General features: G+C 38.4%; 1 protein-coding gene and 1 non-coding gene across 2 annotated transcripts in view; both read right to left on the bottom strand.

The window, feature by feature from the left end:
- LOC124544655 (cholesterol transporter ABCA5-like) overlaps positions 1-18,258 on the bottom strand; it is a 347,877-nt gene that overhangs the window by 31,879 nt on the left and 297,740 nt on the right. The window contains exon 28 of the mRNA XM_047123269.1: positions 2,335-2,495. Coding sequence (XP_046979225.1) covers positions 2,335-2,495 — 161 coding nt within the window. The remainder of the gene's footprint in view (positions 1-2,334; positions 2,496-18,258) is intronic.
- On the bottom strand, positions 16,680-16,754 carry Trnal-caa. Its single transcript has one exon. It is a non-coding gene; the product is annotated as a tRNA-Leu (tRNA).

Below are 18,258 nucleotides of genomic sequence, written 5' to 3'. Positions count from 1 at the left end.
CAGCTTTTTCAGAGCTGTATATTCATTGCTCTGTAATAGTCTATAACCATGATTATTACTGTAAATTACATTAGCTTTTTATGAAAATACTGTGCGTGTTTATGTTTTGTTTCTTTTTTCAAAGTCAAAAAATGTGTCAGAGGTGGTGGTGGTGGTTAGTGTTTAACGTCCCGTCGACAACGAGGTCATTAGAGACGGAGCTCATGCTCGGGTTAGGGAAGGATTGGGAAGGAAATCGGCCGTGCCCTTTCAAAGGAACCATCCCAGCATTTGCCTGAAGCTATTTAGGGAAATCACGGAAAACCTAAATCAGGATGGCTGGAGACGGGATTGAACCGTCGTCCTCCCGAATGCGAGTCCAGTGTGCTAACCACTGCGCCACCTCGCTCGGTAAATGTGTCAGACTTGTTGAGTTTCCCAAAGTGTCTAGTTATCGAGAGTCCAGCTTTCAGGGTGCTAAAATGCTTAAAAAACTTCAAAACTCACTATTTATCATCTAAAATTTAGATAGCAATATACCCTTATATTGCAGTGGGTAAAAAATTTTAGGTGTAGATTTAAGGTAGCAGTCCACACACATAAAACAGGTGCAACAATCATACAAAAGTGTGGTACCATGTAAATGAAGCACAAATGTCAACATGCCTATGAAGGATAAAGCAGGTACTAATTATCAACAAGTATGCCATGGTCTAGATTACTTGCCAAAACTGACAGTCCACAAATTCCAACTATAATTAAGCACACCATCCTGTAAGATGTTCCTAAAACAGTCTAAGAACGGTCAACTCCTCATGGTCAGGGTTCACAGTCATGTAGAATATTTTAAGGGACATCATATGCACCATTGACTGTAGAAATTATTTATTTCACAATTGCAGCTTCGGCCTTTGGGCTGTTTTCAAGTGGTGCTGCAAAAGACTGTGCTTCAGCACATGTAATATTTTAAAATCATCTGACATGTATACATGTCATTGCCAAAAATAATCCTTTCACACTAGAAACACAGTAGCATCAGATTTCAAAGTCCTGTACATTGTGAAATGTAAATTACATGAATTTTTGCCAATTTTAACATTCTTCACATAAATAGCTACAAATCAATGTTCTAACACACTGTCTACATGTGAACTAAGGCCAGTGTCCATCATCCCTCAAAGTTTGTAGCATTATCAAGGAATCACATTGTACATATAATATCTTTGTAAACTCAAGCTCACACTCTCTGTATGTTTATATTTTTGTCATTTCACTGTCATTGTAATCCATGCACCACATTAGCTACATGAACACTGTACTTTGGTGCACGTAATGCATTTTGCTTTTACTTTCATGTTAGGTGTTTGCTGTTGTTGCATTAGATACATGGTGTTAGCTCAAATGATGTGTGGAACCATGAGTATATTTATACCTCCATATGTCTCCAACTTCAGACTGTCAGGAACTATGTTCCAGCATGTCACAACTTAATGTTGCAGAGTGAGCTTACAGTGCTTGAAAATGACTATATGTCAAAAAATCACAATAAATATAAATTTTTTACAGCCAAATGCAGGATTTCTACATTCAATAAATCTTTTTTGATATTGCAGTTGCTACCATAGAGCAAAACAGACATTTCTTTCTATTTTTTTTTTCAGAACTAGTGATTTGACATTGAGCTGCAGTAGCTATACTTTTATGTTATATGAATCATTTTGTAGTGACCAGCCAACAGCCACATTATATAATCACTGTGCAGAAAAATTATTTAATCTTAAATACACAGATTTATATGAGGTGCAGCCATTGATGTTGCACAACTTTAGGGAAAGTGTTTGCTTGATGCTTCAGTTTAGTGATGAGAAGTCATGGGTTCAATACATCCCTGCAATGGAATCGCCAAGTTCAGAAAAATGCTTCTACTTTAGGTATTAAAGTGTGGTTGACTTGTAAGATTTGTTTCATCTTCATCACAGATAAAATAAATGCGATATCTTCCGTGAAAGTGTCATGGAAGAGAAATACTATACACAAAGAAGGACGAATGAAGACCGAAAAAAAGATTTTCCACAATGCAATTTTCATAACAGATGGAAAGCATCACAGTAATGGATGTACTAAACATGTGACAGATTCCTGTAGCAACCGTGTTGCTATGCCACATTTCCAATACTTTTGTGATACATACTACCTAACCAATAACAAAATTCTCATGATGTTAACATGTTACGCCAAGAGAATACTGTCACTCTGACAGTCTAAGCACAAAGTAAGTGTTGGTGCATCAGTAACAATACCACTACAAAGTTAGAACATTCTGCCCCACTGAGAAATAGTAATTAGCATTTGTACCTCTGAATGTCTTCTGGAGGCACACCTCGAATGGCTGCGTAACACTCGAGGTGCTCTCTGACGGTAATATTCTTCCACTGAGCATCATGTTGAGGGCAGTAACCCATCAGCTGAAAGGCTTCTGCAATATTTGATGTGATGTTATGTCCTCCAATCTGGACCTGAAAATAAATACATTTATTGCAAGAAGACTGTTAACAAATAATTCTCAACCAATAACAAAACAGTAATCTAGATTTTTTCGTTCATAACAACTGCTTCTTAGTTTCACAACAGAATAAATAATAACTATCTTGAAAGAAGCAAAGCTCTAGGTATACTTTTATCTTATATCATTCTGTATTCTGTTTTTTACAGCTACAACAAATAATGTTCTTTCACTGACTTCCTTTGTTTCTGCTCTTAGTTTGCCAAGGTACCAGGATTAAAAACATAGGACTGCTTTCCTTACATTACATTCTGTGTTTTATGACATTTGGAGCTGAAGCTGTCTATGGCTGGTTAGAACTTTCAAACTGATATAACACACTGATTTTAAGGTGAGTACGAAGAATTACACAGGAACAGACATTACTATCTATGACGCCGACGGGTTGTATCCCCTGCTTCACTAGACCCGAAATTTGCTGAACCAAACAAATTAAAAATTACACTAGCATTTGGCAACATCGACTGAATAATAAAGGGAGAAGTTCTACTTACCATATTTACTCGAATCTAAGCCGCACTTTTTTTCCGGTTTTTGCAATCCATAAAACCGCCTGCGGCTTGGAATCGAGTGCAAAGCAAGCGGAAGTTCAGAAAAAATGTTGGTAGGTGCCGCCACAACTAACTCCTGCCGTCGAATATATGTCCGGTTACACAGGCATGCTTTGTAGGCACAAAGATAAATACTGGCGCCAAAACCTCTGCGTCAGTAAATAAATTAAAAAAAAAAAGGTGGAAGACGAGCTTTTTTTCTCCGCCCCGAGTTTCGACCACTGCATTTTCATACATTATCCAACGAAGTAAATACAAATTCCGTATTGTTCATCTTCGAATGTAGCAGAATTTCAATATACTACGAAAATCCGACTGGCAAGACTGTTTGGGATGCTTGTCAATATGGCTAACTCTACGTTCAGAATTTTTTCCTGCCTGTGGGAAGAGATGGTTGCTAATATGAACCTGATGTAATGTGAATCACATGCAGTATTCCCTTCACCATAAGAATAATACGAATATAAACATTATGCCATGTATTCTTTCGTGTTTGCTGCTATCTCATTTAAATCCTGTCTACCTAATAAACTACGAAACTAGAGTGACACAACAGTAAACGCGGAAGAATATACGTATCGTGTCATGTTTATATTCGTATTATTCTTATGCCTAATAGTGATACAGTCAGAAATGAAGCACGGCAACTGACTAGATTTTTAAATCTAAGATGACTAATTTCTGTGCAGAATTTGATGTACCAAAGAAGCGGCCGCAAAGATTTTCAAACGGAGAAAAATTTTCGCCTAACTCTTGTTCAGCACATGTTCTATCATACGCAGTCTATTATTTGGTTCTTGTTGATCATTATCAAAGAAAGCAGCAGTGTAAGTAACAACAAATAGGAGTCTCTTGCCATTGTTTCGCTAATGAGACGATTCCTCTCTTTGTTTTTTAATTGTAAGCAGCGTTAGCGCGCACAAAAGCAAGCCATGCCGCGAGCGGCGACATGCCGTTAACACGCACTATCAGAATGCGACAAACAATGCATGACACATTACAGTAATGCATTTTTAGCTTAGAGTGACGTAAACACCTACAACAAAGAAAACGGCACTTATAAGATCAAAGCAAAATAAGCAATCGATTCAAACCAGACGAAGCACATGAAAAAGGAAGTGTACCCGTATAAATACGGACGGAGCGCCTGACGCATAGCAATGGCTACCTGGTAAAGCTTAACTGCTAAGCTTACGACTCGAACCAAACTACTGTAGCTGTATCGTCATTCATTCGACCTTAATTGTGTCTCATATTACAATGGACCGACTTGTTTCGATTTGGAGGCAAGGCCTAAAACTTTTCTCTCCCCTTGAATTTCGAGTCTCAAATTTCAGGTGCGGCTTGGATTCGGGAATTTTTTTTTCCTTTATTTCGAATCTCATTTTTCAGGTGCGGCTTAGATTCGAGTAAATCCGGTAATTATGTTGGAAAGAAGAATGTAAACAAGATCTTTCAGCTTACTGCATCAAAATGTAAACAAATATATGACTACAATGCAACCTTAGGGACTTTTTGTGCTTCCTTGAACAATATGCAAAAAAAGTAAACTTAAGAAACACATTAACACATATCTCCCACGTGTCTGTACTGAACTATTATTATGAGCTGAGTAACGTATCTCTACATGAGCAGACTACTCTTTGCTTCACTCCATTTTAGTTTTCTACATCTTTCATTGTCTTTCTCGTCTATTTTTCACTGCCCCCTCCCACTTCCATTACTTACAATGCACTTAGCTTACTCACTCTTCACAATGTTTTAGTAGTAGTCCCCACTTGCGTATTACCCTGTCTTCCACCTTTAAGCTCTCAGGTTTTCAAATCTTGTCCAATGAAGTCCCCAACAATTAGTCTTCTCTTCTCATCCCATACGGTAAGCCTCCACTGACACATGGTTCTGGGTGACTTTCCCAAAATCTACCCCTTTTCCTAGACCTCTCCAGTCCTTTTCCTTCACCTTTCTTCTGTCCCCTTCAGCCCTTCTGGCTGAAGAAGGAGCAACTGGCTCAGAAAGCTCGACAATTACAACAGCCTTTTACGTGTGTGCTCTGCCGCCACTTGGTGAGTAGATTTTTTATCTATCCAATAAAATAATTTCATGAATAATTGATTGTTTTCGTTCTTGTGCCGATTGAGAATTTCAGCAACTGATCAAGCAGTACACCTCTGAAATGCTTCAATCTCTTCCTTTAATCCAACCCGATGGGGATCCCAAAGACTCTAGCAGTACTCAAGTATCTTTTGGAAGAATCTCTTAGCTGAAGTTGGAGTCTTAAAAAGCAAGTGAGAGAATGGGCTCAGGCTTATGACAGTTTCACTGCTAGAGTGGGCTGGCACGACAAGTGGAAAAAGAGGTATGGAGTGCCTCAACTAGATGTATGTGAAAAAACACTCTGGGAACTTTGATACCACATCAAAATTTTTTGTAAAGTTTTAAAAAATCATAACTGAAGAAAATTAATATAATGAACAAATTTCCACTTGTGACAAAACTGGTTTAAATTTCAAGTTGCTGGCAAAAACACTTGCTTCTTGTGAAAGAAAAAGTGCTCATGGGCATAAAAAAGTCATAGCAGCCTCAGGAACCCACAAACTAGAACAGGTCACGATTGGGAAGTCTGCCAACACAAGAATGTAACCCAGTCAGATCTTCTGGTAATCTACATGCAACAAAATAATGCCTGGATGAATCAGAAAAGAATTGGTTTTTGAACTCTTTTTGTAGAGCAGTGCAAAAAGTTTTTTAAAAGAAAGTGACTGCCATGCAAAGGTGTTTTAACAATGGATAATGCATTCCCAAATCCAAATACAGAAGAACTGCAGTTTGACAGGATCCACACTTTGTTTCTCTCATCAAACATTACCAGGTTGATTCAGCCAATGGATCAGGGCATTCTGAAATACCTGAAGAAAAAGTGTCGGTGATTACCATCACATTCAGAAGGCAATGAAAGTATTGTATGAGCTCTAAAGAAAGTGACTGTGAAGGAAGTTGTTTATTGGATCAGTAAGTCTTGAAGTGAGACAAAGTCAGATACAGTTTCTATCTCATGGAGGAAAATTCTACAGGAAAGTAGGCCTAAAACAAAACTGAATATTTTGACGAAGAGGATGATCATCCATTGCGTAATTTAATTAGAACGTTGTCAGGCTGTGAAAAGGCAGAAAATGTGGAAATAACTGACTAGTTAAATCCAGGCAAACAATCAGAAGACACACAGTCTTCTACAATTGATGTGGTTAACACCCCAACACAGTATAAAGGTGATGAGGGCGAGATTTTACTAGTAATGAGGACACCATGCAATTTGTGGAACAACAGCCCGAGGCAACACCAACTAACCTTCTGCTCTTCATACAGTGGCATGACGTTGTCATGAGTAAATATTACAGCTTCACCAAACAAAAGGCACAGAAATTTTTTTCACAAAGTAAACTGTAACCAGGCTTGACTTAAAACATTTATTCTGACAATGTAAATACCTATATAAAACATTTGTTTTGATAAATTTCATATTTTGATGCTTGTATTCTTTTCATCATCATTTTATTCCTTTTTCTCACATAAATTTATATATTCCAAGTTTTCAGTAGCTCGAGATGGTCCCAATCCTGTTCACCGCAAACTATCAAGACTCTCCTGTATCGACACCAGTCCTATCACACTTCCCTGGAGAATTCCTGAAGATACTTTTGTCTCAAATAAATAATGAATTCAAATTGGGAGGAGCATACCACAGAAGAGATGAAGCACTTAAACCAATGTAGAAACAGGAGTACAACTTCAAACAGCCAAGACTGTTACTGTACAGTATTTATTGTGATGACCGGTTCCAGAAAACTACATTGTCATCATCAATCCTGTAAAGCACAGACCCAACATATTAAAGCACACTGGGATCAGGTGTAAAGGTGCACAATACAATTTTACATAAACATGGACTATACCATGGCACATAACATACCATCTGCTGTATATTTTTCACTGAATCTTGAGCAAATGCATACTATACCATGTCATATCATAGAATGATACTTCATGAACATGAGAACAATAGTATATCAGCAAGACAACTATTACATAAAACAATGTACATATCGCACTGATTATACAAGCTTATGTTTGTATATTAGCAGAATGAAGACTGAGATTCTCAAGCAAATATTACAGATGTTACAACCACCCACCAGTTGCACAGCTACAAACAAAAGTACATTGTGTTGTATGTCGTATAAAGGCAAACCAATGATCCAAGGAGGTTACACCGAAAACATACAATAAATAATCGAGATCAGAGTATGCTATACTTATTAAGTATAATAATTTTAAATTAATTTGTATCAAACTTAAAACCACCTTAAAAAACATAACAGGAAGCAATGGATCTTCAATATATCATTTAATACCGAAGAAGTGAAGCCAGTCATAGGGAATGTTTGTATTATAATAACAAGCACCAAAAAAAATATACACGTCATAATATTCAGGCAGCATAAAACCTCGACAGCCATACACTGGTGTTCGATACCTCATTGTAGTTAAGCAAATATGAAGGAACTGCAAAAGGGATATCAAGTGTTCCATTTGTAACTACCACAAACACATCATTAAAATTACAGCAACCATACAATGAAACTGCTTAGCCGGCTTTTTACAACTCACAATATTTATGCTATCAACATGCAGCTCAATGTTGAGGTACTAGCATGGTGCTTGAGGTCATGGTGTGAATGATATGGATTACAAGATCACAGAAATAAATACCATAATCCTGAAACTTGCTATGTAATACAATTTAAAAAATGCTATATAATATAACCAGTTATTCTACTCACCATGAATAAGTCATTATGGTCTTAACATCTACATAAATGTGGCTATGCAGCTTACTGTACACAATTCAAACTCTTTTAAGCTATTAACTTGTAGCTCGAGGTTTAGGGACTATCATAGTGATAAAAGTCTAAGTGTAAAATAGGAATTGACAGGGATAAATGGAATGAATAGTATAGTCACAAAAATTGTCACGTTTTAATATTTATTACTTCCATACATTTTGTTGTTGGTGTTGCACTCTGCATTCCGAAGATGGGTTTGATGCAGCTCTCCATGGTACTCTATCCTGTGCAAACCTCTTCATCTCCGAGTAACTACTGCAACCTAAATCCTTCTAAATCTGTTTAATGTATTCATCTCTTGGTCTCCACCTATGATTTTTACTCCACACTCCACTCTCCCTACCCTCCATGCTTCCCTCCAGTACTACATCAGTAATCTCTTGACATCTCAGAATGACCAATCCCTTCTTCTGGTCATGTTGTGCCTCAAATTTCTTTTCTCCCCAATTCTATTCAGTACCTCCTCTTACTTATGTGAGCTACCTGTCTAATCTTCAGTATTCTTCTGTAGAATTACATTTCAAAAGCGTCTATTCTCTTTTTGTCTCAGCTGTTTATCATCCATGTTTCTCTCCATACATTGCTAAACTCCATACAAATACTCCCAGAAAAGACTTCCTGGCACTTAAATCTATACTCTAGGTCAACAAATTTCTCTTTGAAAACATCTTTCTTGCCATTGCCAGTCTACATTTTATGTTCTCTATACTTTGATCATCACCAGCTATTTTGCTGACCAAATATCAAAACTCATCTACTACTTTACGTCTCTCATTTCCAAATCTAATTCCCTCAGTATGACCTAATTTAATTTGACTACATTCTACTATCCTCATTTGCTTTTGTTGATGTTCATCGTCTATCCCTCTTTCAAGACACTGTCCATTCTGTTCAACTGTTCTTCCAAGTCCTTTGCTGTCTATGACAGAATTACAATGTCATTGGCAAACTTCAAAGTTTTTACTTCTTATTCCTGGATTTTAATACCTATTCCAAATTATTCTTTTGTTTCTTTTACTCCTTGCTCAATACACAGGTTGAATAATGTCAGGGACAGGCTACAACCTTGTCCCAGTAGCTTCTCCCTTTCGCTCTCTGTGTTATCCCTGCCACCTTCAGAATTTGAAAGAGAGTATTCTTGTCAGTGTTGCCAAAAGCTTTCTCTAAGTCTACAAATGCTATAAATGTAGGTTTGCCTTTCTTAATCTATCTTCTGTAAGAAGTCATAGGGTCAATATTGCCTTGCATGTTCCTAAATTACTCCAGAATCCAAACTGATCTTCCCTGAGATCAGCTTCTATCAGTTTTTCCATTCTTCTGTAAAGATTTCATGCTAGTATTCTGCAGCGAGGACTTATTAAACTTATAGTGTGGTAATTTTCACACCTGTCAGCATCTGCTTTCTTAGGAATTGCAATTATTATACTCTTCTTGAAGTGTGAGGGTATTGCGCCTGTCTCATACATCTTGCTCACCAGATGTATGAGTTTTGTCATGGCTGGCTCTCCCAATGCTATCAGTTGTTCTAATGGAATTTTGTCTATTCCCGGGACCTTGTTTTGACTTAGTTTTTCAGTGCTCTGTCAAATTCTTCATGCAGTATCGTATCTCCCATCTCATCTTCATTTAAATCCTCTTAGATTTCCATAATATTGCCCTCATGTACATCTCCCTTGCATACACCCTCTATATCCTCCTTCCACCTTGTTGCTTTCCCTTCTTTGCTTAGGACTGTTTTCCATCTGAGCTCTTGATATTCATACAAGTAGTTCTCTTTTCTCTAAAGATCTCTCTAATTTTCTTGTAGGCAGCATCTATATTTCCCCTAGTGATATTTGCTTCTAACCACATTTTATAAATTAATAAATATAACAAAAACAAAATGCAACCAGAAATGTCACAACCTAATAGTATGTCACACAAAGTCTATGTGTTATGTGACATAAGTGCACAAAATAATGTCCAAGGCAAAAGCATTACAATGAAATGTAATTAAAAAGAATTACACCAGACATGTTTCGCTTTTATTTACAAAGCATCTTTTGCGGCACTGGTGTTTCTTTACATAGTCTGCACCTTCCCCTCTTGCTAGCAGTGGTTGATGTTGACAGGCTTTATTTTACATCTGCAGTTTTTGGAATTTCCTGCACTGCACTATTTATAATTGACTTTCTTAGTTGTTTTTCATTCATCACTGCTACAGTGTTTTCAATTATAAATAGTGCAGCACAATTATAAATAGTGCAGCAAAATTATAAATAGTGCAGCAAAATTATAAATAGTGCAGCAAAATTATAAATAGTGCAGCAAAATTATAAATAGTGCAGCAAAATTATAAATAGTGCAGCAAAATTATAAATAGTGCAGCAAAATTATAAATAGTGCGGTGCCGGAAATAATGCAAAATGACAAAAACTGCTCATGTAATATGAAGCCCATCGACACCAACCACTGCTACAAAGAGGGGAAGGTGCAGACTATGTAAAGAAACACCAATGCCACAGAAGATGCTTTGTAAATAAAAGCAAAATGCATCTGATGTAATTCTTTTTAATTATACTGCAGTCAGCTCAAGATAGATAACCTATAATAACAGATGTTAACAGCTGCTGCAAAAAATGGCCATACAAACAAACGCATTACAATGAATACCATCAAAGCAAGAGGGAAAACAATGTCTTTCCAATGAATGACCAAATGGGAATCAATATTGAAGAACAAGGAGACCTGAACTGTAATGAAATTATAGAAACACATTGTCTTGAAGGGAAAAATTGATTTGTTTATGAAATTTTTATTTTTCAGCTTTCCATACAGATTTTTGAGTAAATCCTGAGGATAGCCATTAGCTACAGCAATATGTTTTAATGTTGAAAATTCTTGTTCACACTTTTGACAGCCATTAGTAAACTTAACATTCTCTATAACATTGTATTAAAATAAGCCATCTTGTAATGCAATGGATAACGAGCAGAAGCATTAATAATCATATCAGTATTCATTGGTTCCCAAAATATGCTGAAGATATGCTAACCATTCTGTTTCTTAATAGTGATATCCAAATAATTTATCACATTATCTTTTTCTGTTTCTAATGTAAACTACACATTCTGTTTAAAGTTGTTTTATAATTGGTTCAAGCCAGGCTTTAACCATGACCAAGCACTCATTTTGGTTGTAAAATTTGTTAATAATTTGGAAATAACTGTAAGATAGAGATAATTCAAGCAGCTCAATCAATACAACAATTTCTCCATGACTGAACTTATGATGAGTTAACAAATTATTCTTTATTATTTCAAGACACTCTCCAGTTGGTATGTTTGGATAGAGGTTCGTTATATCAAAGGATGCTAACACCAATTCCGATGGCATTGTTTGCAATTTCTATGTTTCCTTGAGAATCTCAGTCTTCATTCTGCTAATGTACAAACATGAGCTTGTATAATCAGTTTAATATGTACGTTGTCTTATGTAGTTGCTATTTTATGCTTGACTTGCTAATATACTATTGTACTTGTTGTGACTTGGCAAAACAGCCAAGCCACTATGATTGGTAGCCGAAAGGCACGCGTTTAAGCTCACGCAGGCTGGCGTGAGTTCTGGAACAGGACAATGTAATTAATATAGCCAATAAGGTACGTTGCTGCTGGAATACTTAACTTTAATCCATACTTGGTGAACATCGGTCTGACGGTACAGGCATCACAAGATAAACAGCAATTGATAATGGCACCTTGCTAGGTTGTAGCAAATGACGTAGCTGAAGGCTATGCTAACTATTGTCTCGGCAAATGAGAGCGTAATTTGTCAGTGAACCACCTCTAGCAAAGTCGGCTGTACAACTGGGGTGAGTGCTAGGACGTCTCTCTAGACCTGCCGTGTGGCGGCGCTCGGTCTGCAATCACTGACAGTGGCGACACGCGGGTCCGACGTATACTAACGGACCACTGCCGATTTAAAGGCTATCACCTAGCAAGTGTGGTGTCTGGCGGTGACACCACAGTACTCATGTTCATGAAGATCATTCTACGATATGACATGGTATAATATGCATTTGATCAAGATTTACAGCAGATGGATGTTATATTCCATGGTATAGTCCACGTCTATGTAAAATTGTATTATACCCCTTGACATTTGATTCCAGTGTGCTTGAATATGTTGATTTATACTTTGCAGACCTGATGATGGTGAAGTAGTTTCCTGAAACCGGTCATCACAATAAATGCTGTACAATAGCAATCTTGGCCATTTGAAGTTGTACTTCTGTTTCTACATTTGTTTAAGTGCTTCATCACTTCTGTGGTATGCTCCCCGCCTCCCCCCAAAAATAAAATAAAATAAAATAAAAAAAATAAAAATAAAAAATAAAAAAATAGAAAAAATAAAAAAAGCAAAAATTGTTCATTCAAAAGGGGAACAACCATTTGACAGCTTACTGAAGAACTTAGCATCATGTACAGGGTCTGTGCAAAGCATTTTAACTGATAATTTGCAAATGAGATGAGTGGCTGCAAAATTTGTTCCCAGACTTTTAAGTGGCGAACAGAATGAAAATCATGTGTTGGCTTGTACAGAGTTGAAGGACTATCTTCATTCAGATCTGGACTTAATGTTGAAAACTGTATCTGTCGATGAAATTTGGGTGTGTCGGTATGACCCTGAGATGAAAAATCATAGTTCCCAATGGAAATGCACATCCATCAAAAGCCATATTGCAATGAATTTAAAAGATGTATGAAGAAAGTGACCAGAAAAAAGGGCCAATGTCTTCACTCTTCATCGTAACAATGCACTGTGCCACACCTTGCTTTTGATTAATGAGATTTTGGCTGCCAAAAATGTTCCTGTCTGTCCAAATCAGCCCTACTTACCAGATTTAGCACCATTCAACTTCTGGATCTTCCCATAAATTAAAACCATTCTTAAAAGAAAACATTTTAACACCATTCCTGACACTGAGAATAAAAGAAGTGATATCTTGCATTCCTCAAGGAAGTTTAATATGCCCTCTACTGTTTCTAATCTATATAAACAATTGGGAGTCAATCTGAGCAACCATAGATTGTTTACAGATGATGCTGTCATTTACCATCTAGTAAGTCACCAGAAGATCAAAACAAATTACAAAATGTTTTAAACAAGATAGCTGCATGGCATGAAAAGTAGCAATGGACTGTAGATAACAAAAACTATGAGGTTATCCACATGAGTACTAAAAAACTCTGTTACACAATATATCATACAAACTTAAGTGCTGTTGACTCAAGTCATTGCCTAGGGATTGAAATAGAAACAACTTAAAATGGAACCATCACATACAGTATGAGGGGAATGTAAAGCAATGACTGCATATCATTTGCAGAACACTTAGAAGCTGCAACAAATCTACTACAGAATTTCCCTACAATACACTGTCTGTTCCCTTCTGGAGTAATGCTGTACAGAATGGGATCCTTATCACATAGGATTAAGGTATGACATGTAATTGATGGAGAACATCAAAAAGTTCAAAGAAAGACTACTCATTTTTGGATTATCATGAAACATGGCAGTGAGTGTATTACAACCATAAACTTTCCATTCCGGATGCCAAAATATTTTGTTTACTCAAACCTAAATAGGGAGTAATGACCATCGTAATAAATTAAGAGAAATCAGTTCCCACACAGAAAGGTTTAAGCTTTCATTTTTCCCATATGCTATTCAAGAGTGGAACAGATAAGTAATAATCTGAAAGTGGTTCTATAAATCCTCTACCAAACACTAAGAGTGAATTGCAGGGTAATTGTGTAGGTGTACATGAAGGAGATTCCACATCATGAACCAGTTGACAAGTTTGTGTGTTTAGAGCACTGTTTTAGTGACAGTAAAATAAGTAAGCAGGAGGGTATAAATGAACTGGAGCGCTTACAATAATTTTGAAACTGAATTAGTGAGATACGTACTCTCAGTTAAAAAAAAAAAAAAAAATTCAAAAATGAAGATTTCTGAGCAAGCAGAGGAGAGATGCAGACTAAGGGTCAGTAGAAGAGACAAGAAAACAAGGAACCACATTAGATAACAGACAGGAGTGGAGGAGGTTAGGAGTCCAAAGTTGATGACGTCACACAGTGTGGGTAGAATATACATGGAATCAACATGGTTAAATGTGACATCTCACTAAGATGCGGAGAAAAAACATGGAATCAACATGGATAAATCTGACCTCTCACTAAGATGTGGAGAACACACATGGAATCGGCATGGATAAATGCAACCTCTTACTAACATGGGCTAATGTAACAAAGAAAATAATCAATTTTTGACAAAATAATTTAATTGTATAGATAAAAAATCTACTCACCAAGCTGCAGCAGAATGCGCACATAAAAGGAGGCTATAATTAGGCAAGTTTTCAGAACCAATGGTTCCTTATTCAGGCAGAAGAGTTGAAGGGGAAGGTAGAGGTGTGAAAGAAAAGGACTGGAGAAGTCCAGGGAAAGGGGTAGATTTTGGGAAAATCACCAAGAACCACAGGTCAGGGGAGACTGACAGACATGACAATAAGGAAAGACTGATTGTAGGGGACTGCATCAGATTAAATTTGAAAACCTGAGAGCTTAAATGTGGAATGCAGGGTAATATGCAAGACAGAGATTACTGCTTAAATATAATGCTTGAGTTAATAGAAGTGAAAAGCTAGGTGCATTTTACGGAACAGAGGTGGGTGAGGGGACAGTGAAAAACAGATGGTAAAGATGTAGAAAACTAAAATGGAGTGAAGGAAAGAGTAGTTACTGTGAAGAAATGCTGAGACAGAAGAAATTAAGGTAAATGAAGGCCAGGTAGGTGGTGAGAACTGAGGACGTGTTGTAGAGCTAGTTCCCATCTGCGGAGTTTTGAGAAATTGGTGTCTGTGGGAAGAATCCAGATGGCGCGAGTGGTGAAACAGGTACTGAGGTCACGACTGTCATGTTGTAGAGCATGCTCTGCAACAGGATAATACATGTTGCACTCTCTGCCTATGCCCATTCATCCCAATTAATAATTTGGTGGCAGTCATGCCGGTGTAAAAGGCCAAACAATGTTTACATAACAGCTGACATATGACATGCTGTTTCACAGGTGGCTCTCCTGTTAATAGCATATGTTTTGCCAGTTATAGGACTGGTATAGGTGGTGATAGGAGGTGGTATAAGGCAAGTCTTTCAGTGGAATGTATACTGGCAACATGCAATATCATGTAGCAGAGTATTCTCTACAACACGACAATCATCACCCTGGTGACTATTTCACCATGCGAACCATCTGGATTTTTCTCCCAGACACCAGTACTCAGAACTCCATAGGTGTAAACTACCACAACATGTCCTTTTTTCTTGCCATCCACCTGCCCTCAATTTACATTACTTTCCTCTGTCTCAGTATTGTGGAAAGGAAAGTTGCCACTCACCATATAGCAAAGATACTGAGCTGCAGATGGGCACAACAAGACTGTCACAGTATAAGCTTTTGGCCAACAAGCCCTTTGTCAAAAATAGATACACATGCATGCATGCAAAGGTAAAGGCAGAGCACACACATGGCTACAGCATCTGCAGCTGAAGCCACATGCATGCAGAGAGAGAGAGAGAGAGAGAGAGAGAGAGAGAGAGAGAGTGTGAGTGTGTGTGTGTGTGTGTGTGTGTGTGTGTGTGTGTGTTCCACAAAGGCCTCGTTGGCCGAAAGTGACAGTCTTTTTGTTGTGCCTATCTGCAACTCAGCATCTCCGCTATATGGTGAGTAGCTACTTTCCTTTCAATAGCATTGTTACATTCCATCCTGGATTTTCCATTGTTTGATTTCTTCTGTGTCAGTATTTCTCCACAGTAACTACTCTTTTTGTCACTCTGTTTTAGTTTTCTACACCTTTCATTGTCTTACCCATCTATTTTCCACTGCCACCTCTGTTATGCACAAAGCACTTAACTTTTCACTCTTATTAACTCATTCATGATGTTCAAGCAGTATTCTCTCTTATTACCCTGTCTTATACTTTTAAGCTCTCAGGTTTTCAAAACTCATCTGATGCAGTCCCGAACAAACAGTCTTTTCTTCTCATCCTGTCCCGTCCAGTAAGTCTCCCCCGACCCACAGTTCTGGGTGACTTTACCGAAATCTACCCCTTTTCCTAGACCTCTCCAGTCCTTTTCCTTCACCTCTCTCCCTTCCCCTTCAACTCTTCTGCCTGAAGAAGGAACCACTGGTTCTGAAAGCTTGCCTAATTATAGCCTCCTTTTATGTGTGTGAGCTGCTGCAGCTTGGTGAGTAGATTTTTAATCTATACAAATAAATCATTTTGTCAAAAATTAATTGTTTTCATTGTTATATTAGCCCATGTGGCCATCATAACTTCTTTCTATCCCACACTAAAGCTGAGTGATGGATGGTGTAAATCACTTCTCCTCCCCACATCATATTTACAAACATTACAATTGTTTCAAACTGTGATTTATTGTTGACAGCAAACTCCACAAGGCAGTAAATGTACTATGAGGCTGTTGTCAGTATGCCCACATGTTTAAACAGCTGTTTACTGTAGGTTCTAAAGTAGAACCCACACACTACTCTTATTATATGCTTCTGTGCAACAAACAATGGCTGGTTGCATCAGAATATAAAGCCATAAAACATTGAAACTTCCTGGCAGATTAAAACTGTGTGCCCGACCGAGACTCGAACTCGGGACCTTTGCCTTTTGCGGGCAAGTGCTCTACCAACTGAGCTACCGAAGCACGGATCACGCCCGGTCTCACAGCTTCACTTCTGCCAGTATCTCGTCTCCTACCTTCCAAACTTTACAGAAGCTCTCCTGCGAACCTTGCAGAACTAGCACTCCTGAAAGAAAGGATATAGCGGAGACATGGCTTAGCCACAGCCTGGGGGATGTTTCCAGAATGAGATTTTCACTCTGCAGCGGAGTGTGCGCTGATATGAAACTTCCTGGAAGATTAAAACTGTGTGCCCGACAGAGACTCGAACTCGGGACCTTTGCCTTTCGCGGGCAAGTGCTCTACCAACTGAGCTACCGAAGCACGGATCACGCCCGGTCTCACAGCTTCACTTCTGCCAGTATCTCGTCTCCTACCTTCCAAACTTTACAGAAGCTCTCCTGCGAACCTTGCAGAACTAGCACTCCTGAGAGAAAGGATATAGCGGAGACATGGCTTAGCCACAGCCTGGGGGATGTTTCCAGAATGAGATTTTCACTCTGCAGCGGAGTGTGCGCTGATATGAAACTTCCTGGCAGATTAAAACTGTGTGCCCGACCAAGACTCGAACTCGGGACCTTTGCCTTTCGCGGGCAAGTGCTCCCGAGTTCGAGTCTCGGTCGGGCACACAGTTTTAATCTGCCAGGAAGTTTCATATCAGTGCACACTCCGCTGCAGAGTGAAAATCTCATTCTGGAAACATCCCCCAGGCTGTGGCTAAGCCGTGTCTCCGCTATATCCTTTCTTTCAGGAGTGCTAGTTCTGAAAGGTTCGCAGGAGAGCTTCTGTAAAGTTTGGAAGGTAGGAGACGAGATACTGGCAGAAGTGAAGCTGTGAGACCGGGCGTGATCCGTGCTTCGGTAGCTCAGTTGGTAGAGCACTTGCCCGCGAAAGGCAAAGGTCCCGAGTTCGAGTCTCGGTCGGGCACACAGTTTTAATCTGCCAGGACGTTTCATATCAGCGCACACTCCGCTGCAGAGTGAAAATCTCATTCTGGAAACATCCCCCAGGCTGTGGCTAAGCCATGTCTCTGCTATATCCTTTCTTTCAGGAGTGCTAGTTCTGAAAGGTTTGCAGGAGAGCTTCTGTAAAGTTTGGAAGGTAGGAGACGAGATACTGGCAGAAGTGAAGCTGTGAGACCGGGCGTGATCCGTGCTTCGGTAGCTCAGTTGGTAGAGCACTTGCCCGCGAAAGGCAAAGGTCCCGAGTTCGAGTCTCGGTCGGGCACACAGTTTTAATCTGCCAGGACGTTTCATATCAGCGCACACTCCGCTGCAGAGTGAAAATCTCATTCCATAAAACATTACTGAATGAAAATAGGGAAAGTTAACTTTTTTGACATTTTCATCATCAAAATATTATATTCTCTATGATGCAAATGCTGCAGAGCTTAGACATTTAAGATGCTCTGTAACATGTGACTTCAAGTTATTATCAATATAAACACTAAAGAATTTTGAATATTCTTTTTCTTTCACTGATTTACCCTCACATTTTATTTCTAATAGTGTGGCCAGGCCTTGTGCAGT

The sequence above is a fragment of the Schistocerca americana genome, chromosome 8 (assembly GCF_021461395.2).
Source record: "Schistocerca americana isolate TAMUIC-IGC-003095 chromosome 8, iqSchAmer2.1, whole genome shotgun sequence".
Taxonomy (NCBI): Eukaryota; Metazoa; Arthropoda; class Insecta; order Orthoptera; family Acrididae; genus Schistocerca; species Schistocerca americana.
Note: the sequence above shows the minus strand (reverse complement) of the source record. Positions and strands in the feature narration are given on the sequence as shown.